General features: G+C 48.9%; 1 protein-coding gene across 3 annotated transcripts; it reads left to right on the forward strand.

The window, feature by feature from the left end:
- The first annotated feature begins 1,421 nt into the window (after nt 1-1,421).
- LOC123085637 (calmodulin-binding protein 60 D) lies at nt 1,422-4,411 on the forward strand. Of its 3 annotated transcripts, none has more exons than XM_044507305.1 (8): nt 1,422-1,734; nt 1,824-1,905; nt 1,989-2,041; nt 2,428-2,915; nt 3,015-3,175; nt 3,258-3,455; nt 3,539-3,692; nt 3,791-4,411. In XM_044507305.1, exons 1-8 carry the CDS (start codon nt 1,631-1,633, stop codon nt 4,012-4,014), a joined length of 1,464 nt encoding a protein of 487 aa, XP_044363240.1. In that variant the 5' UTR covers nt 1,422-1,630; the 3' UTR covers nt 4,015-4,411. The 3 variants fall into 3 exon arrangements, with proteins under 3 accessions (XP_044363240.1, XP_044363242.1, XP_044363241.1); XM_044507307.1 differs by having other exon boundaries at nt 1,423-1,734; nt 3,539-3,711; XM_044507306.1 differs by having other exon boundaries at nt 1,427-1,734; nt 3,539-3,689; nt 3,791-4,410.
- The last annotated feature ends 1,333 nt before the right edge of the window (nt 4,412-5,744 follow it).

The following is a 5,744-nucleotide window of genomic DNA, read 5'->3' on the forward strand; positions in this document are numbered from 1 at the left end:
GCCTCGGATACCACCATACCGATACGTGAGTAGCAGCTAGGGACATGGCGCGCGCACACGCCCAAAGCGGCTGGGACTGAGAGCATCAGCATCGTATGCTAAAGCCGGCTTTCGCCCCCCTCACATGCATGGGAGGTGGGTGCTTTCTGGGAGATTTGGAGATAGCAGCAGTGGCAATAAAGGGCCGGAGCAAGCATGATGTAATAAGCCGCTTTTTCTAGGGGCCAGCAAAGGCGACGGTAGAGCTGACCGACTGACCCCCACACCAGAGCCAGAGCCACATACTACCTCGTAATCTAATCCTGCCTGCAGCTGCTCTGCAGGGGAGGGTGCCTGCAGAAACCCGGATATCTCCTCGCTTTCTAGGATTCCTTCTCGGGAATTCGGGCGAGAATGGAAAATCCGCTCTTCTGTCCGTCCTCCCACGGGCATATGGTTGGCTGCGTATCTGCGCGCCCGAGATAAATAAGACCAGACGCGACTGTGATTTTCAAGTCAGTGCTACTCGACGGCTCAGTAAAGAAGAAATGATAACTGTACATTTCATCATTCACTCAATCACCGGGGTAAAGTCCTCTCAGTTGATTTTACAGATAAGCGAGATGGACTGTACGAAGATGCCAAGGACAGTGGAGAAGAAATGATGAATAGATAACCGAGCAACTCATCATTCGTTCAGTAACCGGGAAAGTCCTTTCAGCTGATTCTACAGATAAGCGAGACGGATCGGACGAAGAGGACAAGGAGAGAAAAGGAAATGGACAAAGTCCACTCCATTTCAATTTTATCCTCGTCTCCCCACAGGCACACGAACGCAGCGCAAAGCAGGAGCATGAGCTCGGAGGAGAATAAATTCTTCGCTTTGTTCTCCTAGCTCTGCTTTGCTCCTCCTTTCTTCTCCGCCCGAGCAGGCGAGCACCCGAGAGAAGGGCAGCAGCTCCCCCCTCCCGGCGGAAAGCTGGCCTTTGTACCCATCTTTCGTCCCCGAAAGCCTACGCGCCCCGCGCGCCTCTCCCATCGCCATGCTAGCTAGAGCTCCGCCTGCTTCCCGGAAGCTTCTCCGGTCGATATCCAGCCATGCACCGGCCACCACCACCAGCACCACGTACGTACGCCGGCACGCCTCCCGACGCACGCGCCGGGCGAGCGCTAGCCCATCTCCAGCTCCACCACCATCATCATCTCCATGATCTCCATGCATGCACGGCTCGCCTCGCCGCTTTGCCGCTTTCTGACAAAATTCCGCGCCCTTTTTGTCGACGGGCACTGAAAGAGAGGAGGAGGGGAGGGAGGAGGGGCGGGGAGGAAAAGGCCCAAAGCCCCGGGTGGGTGGGCGTGCCCGAGCCGAATCTTGGCATTTCTAGGGATTCTGATGAGGCTTTACGGTCTTTTGGCTTGCCGGCGAGGGGAGCGTGTCCTTGACGAGACCGACCCGCCACCACCCTGCGGGGAGGGGGAGAGAAGCTTCGGCGCTGCTTCCTCTGCTCATTGCCGCCGCTATTTATAGCCCACGTACGTAGTACGTGGTCATCACTTGCACAGCCAGCTCAGACTCCTACGCCGCCCACGTACCTCACTCACCTCAGGTGAAGCTAGCTAGTGAAGTGAGCTTAGGCAAGTCAAGTCCGTGATGGATTTGAAGAGGGTGCTGGACATCGTGGAGGAGGAGGTGGTGGACGGCGACGAGGAGGAGCTCGCCTCCCCGGACGCCAAGCGCCGGCGAACGCTTCTCAAGTGAGTGCATTCTTGCTTCTCTACAGAATGGTGTCAGGCTTTGAGTTTGCTTGGTTCTGACGATGCTTGGCACCTTTTGCTCTGTGCAGTAGTAGCTCGATGCAGGAGGCCATTGGCGCGCAGTACATGCAGAAGCATCTGCCCAAGCTGGAGCCCTTTCTGCGCCGAGTTGTAAGCACATTTCTCTTCATGTTTGTTTACTCTGCAGAACTCGCTTCTTCGGCAGCAATGCGCTGACTCTGTTGCGGATTCAGGTGCAGGAAGAAGTGCACAATGTTCTTATCCGCCACATCGATTCGGCTCACAGGTTAGTGCCTAAATACTACTCCTGTGTTTAGTGATTCAATCTTCTGTGAACAGGTACATGCTTCATTTACATGCTATCCAAGGTTACTACTAAGCACTACTAGCGACAATATTATGAAGCAGATATAACTCTGAAGATCATTTTCACTGTTGAATTTGCAATTTTAACAAAGTCGTTGCAAATAATATGGACCTGAATATACTACCCGTAATGCTGTTGAAAATCCTTTAAATTGCCACCATATGGTTGTTACAAACATTAGGCAGTGCAGTAGCGGTAGTCCCTTTTTAAACTTTATAGGGCTGCTAATTCTACTTTGGCCGAAAGTGTTAAGTTATAGGCTCCTTCCTGTTTTTCTGGCTAAATTTCTGCTCTGCATTACTCAGGCTTCCACTTCAGTTAAAGACGAGCAGCAAAAGATACAAGCTGCAGTTCCAGGGCAACCTGCCTCAGACCCTTTTCACGGGCAACAGGGTAGAAGCAGAGAACAAGCAGCCACTTCGAATTGTTCTCACCGACGCCGTCAACAACCAGCTGATCACCTCAGGCCCCTTGTCCTCCATGAAGGTGGAGCTCCTCGTTCTCGACGGCGACTTCAACGCCGACGAGCGCCTTGAGCACACCGAAAAGGAGTTCAGCGAGAGCATAGTCTTCGAGAGAGAAGGCAAGAGGCCGCTGCTGTCCGGTGAGGTGGTCATTGTGCTCGAGAAAGGCGTGGGCTCTGTCCGCGACATCTCCTTCACGGACAACTCTAGCTGGATCAGAAGCAGGAAGTTCAGGCTCGGCGCGAGGATGTCTCGCGCCAGCTCCATCGAAGAGAGGGTGCAGGAGGCTGTCAGCAATCCCTTCCTGGTGAAGGATCACCGTGGTGAAGGTTTGTGATTATTGATACTACATATTTTAACCAAACGAAATTATTGCAATCTTTTTTTCCCTTGTAGTCTAACTGACTGGTTGAACTTTTTACTTTCAGTGTACAAGAAGCATCACCCTCCTGCGTTGGCTGACGACGTATGGCGTTTGGAAAAGATTGGGAAAGACGGCGTTTTCCACAAGAAGCTCGCTGACTTTGGCATCCACACCGTTCAGGACTTCCTCAGGAACTTGGTGATGGATCAATATGGACTGCGCGGCGTAAGAACCTGGACTGCCTCTTTTTTACAGAGTTTCACGTACTCTACAAACTATATATTCTCATCACGTGTGCCATTTTCAGTTGCTCGGCAGTGGGATGTCGAACAAAATGTGGGAGTCAACCGTGGAGCATGCCCGGGAGTGCGTCCTGGACGACAAGCTCTACTCCTACTGCAGCGGGCACGGGATCATCCTGCTCTTCAACTGCATCCATGAAATCATCGGGGTGGTGGTCGGGAGTAACTGCTTCTCCGTGAACGCCCTCACCGCAACGCAGAAGGTACTGCACTTCATTTCGGTCTGTGTCTCTCATGAACAATATGTGGATCGTTCGTAAACATAACAGCATCGCGTTGCATGCAGGCGCTGGTGGTGAAGCTGCAGCAGGACGCCTACAAGTTCCCCGGCCGCATCGTGGAATTCAAGGTGCAGTCGCAGAGCGCCGACCAGTCGCCGACAGCGCCGGCGCCGCCGGGTCCAGCGAGCGCGCAGATGCCGGGCATTCCTCCTCAAGGTGGTCAGTCTTCTCCCACCAGGTGTTTGTTGGTTGGTTCCGTCCTAAGGCCGTAGCCCCCCATCATCTCACTCTTACTTTTGTTTCTTGTGTCTGATCAGGCGAGGCGAACCCACAGCCACAGGACCATGGCCTGCTGCCCCTCCACGATGCCGCCCTGGGCCTGGAGGATGTTCTGCACCAGCACCACCACCGCCACCACCATAGCGAGCCCTGGATCACCAATGGCTTCGACGCGACGAGGGACCCTTTCGACATGCTGCAGTTCAGTGGGCCGTCTCAGCCGTGCGGGCTGCTGCTCTCCAGCACCGGGGCGAGGTTGTGATCCATGCAGAGCCTCGCTAGCTGTGACTAACTGTCTGCTAAGTGCTAACACGTACTCGCATGTCGTTGCTGTTTCGTGGGTTGGGGTGATGCATGCAGAGAGAGAAGGCAATAAAAGTAGGTAGCGTGATAGGATTTGTAGGACATGGGGGTCTTGTAAAATGTGATATTACAAAGGCACTAATCTGGATTTTCTCCATGCTAGGAGCCTCGATCTCCTGTGTGTGTAAAAGGTGCTTGCTGCTTGACTTTATTTGGTTGTGTGTCAATTTTTCCCAAGGCAAAGGATGCCCCACTTGTAAGTTGTAACCTTTCTCTGTCCGCAAAGGACAGTGAAATGAAATAAACTTGTAATCTTTCTCAGCGTACGGAGGACATTTAAATGAAGTAAGCCTGAAATCTTTCTTGGAAACGACCACAACGGACGTGCCTATACTTGCTTTAGCGTACGGCGCCTCGCAGCTTTGCTCTCGTCCACGTGCCCGAGGTAATCCTAAAATTATTAAGCTCCCTAGGAATAGAGGCATAGAAGAGCTCCAAAGTCTTTCTTAGAAGTGGACCCCACATGTAAGGGTATGGTAGGGTCATGGGTCCTGCATGACAGTATCGAAATCCACATCCCATTAAAGCATTTTAAAAAGAATATTAATGTATTTTTTGTGAATTTCCAAAAATGTTTACAATTTTAAAAACATTCTTGAATTAAAATAAATTTAATAAATTTTAAAATTCTTCACGATTAATAAAAAATATTTATGAGTTCTAAAAGACTGTTCATGAGTTTTATAATTGTTCATGATTTTTAGTAATAGTCAGAATTTTTTTAAATTTTTTTAAATGTAAAAAATCATGGATTTTAAAAATATATTCACAATTTTTATATTTATTTTGAATTTTAAAAAATATTCAAGATTTTGAATTATGTTCCTGAATTTTTAAAATATTCATAAATTTATAAAAAAATCATGAATTGTATAAAATAAAAATAAAATAAATATAAAAATGAACAGGAAAGTAAAACATGGACAAAAGGGTAGACAAAAAAATAAAAAATAAAATGAAACCTTCCTACCTCAAGGATTGTCCTACATGACCAACCCAATACAGCCCGCGGGGGTCCGTGTTTGCTCGACCGCCTCCACAGTAAGCACGGAATGTGAATTGACATAATAAGTTTTGGGAGAAAATAGGCTTAATTTCAAAACCAAAGGACGGCGTTGTAAAGCGCATGTTATCCTGTAGTAGCTATGAAGTATCAAGTTATTAGAGTGACAATTGGTATAGATAGGGTCATTGCATACGGTTTAAAACCACACGAGCAGTCATGCACATGACTGGAGAAAACATGTGTAAATGGGTAGTCCGCCGCACACAAATTTCTAAAACAATGTGCGTGCGATGATTAAACAAATGCACACGGTCGAAAAATAAGCAAACATTTGTGACCAGGGATCTATCGCTTACATGTGTGTGATTGTTTGGACCATTACACACGATCACGAAAGGGGAAACGTTTGTGATTTAGGTCCTATTGGACACGGTTCAGAGCACCTAAATGTGTGAGATTGTTTCAACCCCCACACACGCTTCATCTAAGTCTATGATGGTTCATTCCATTGTGCGTGTTGACCTTCTACTTTATGAGTGAGATTGCGTTTAGCATCGGACAAGGTTGATTTAAAGCTCATGTGTGGGACTAGGAGCTATCGCACACCATCCAAAATCATTTCG

The sequence above is a fragment of the Triticum aestivum genome, chromosome 4A, assembly GCF_018294505.1.
Source record: "Triticum aestivum cultivar Chinese Spring chromosome 4A, IWGSC CS RefSeq v2.1, whole genome shotgun sequence".
NCBI classification, from domain to species: domain Eukaryota; kingdom Viridiplantae; phylum Streptophyta; class Magnoliopsida; order Poales; family Poaceae; genus Triticum; species Triticum aestivum.

Coding starts and splice junctions, on each gene's coding strand:
- LOC123085637 (XM_044507305.1), top strand. CDS start 1,631: ATGGATTTGAAGAGGGTGCTGGACATCGTGGAGGAGGAGGTGGTGGAC. Junction 2,042..2,427: donor CACATCGATTCGGCTCACAG/GTTAGTGCCTAA, acceptor TGCATTACTCAG/GCTTCCACTTCAGTTAAAGA. Junction 3,693..3,790: donor GGGCATTCCTCCTCAAGGTG/GTCAGTCTTCTC, acceptor GTGTCTGATCAG/GCGAGGCGAACCCACAGCCA.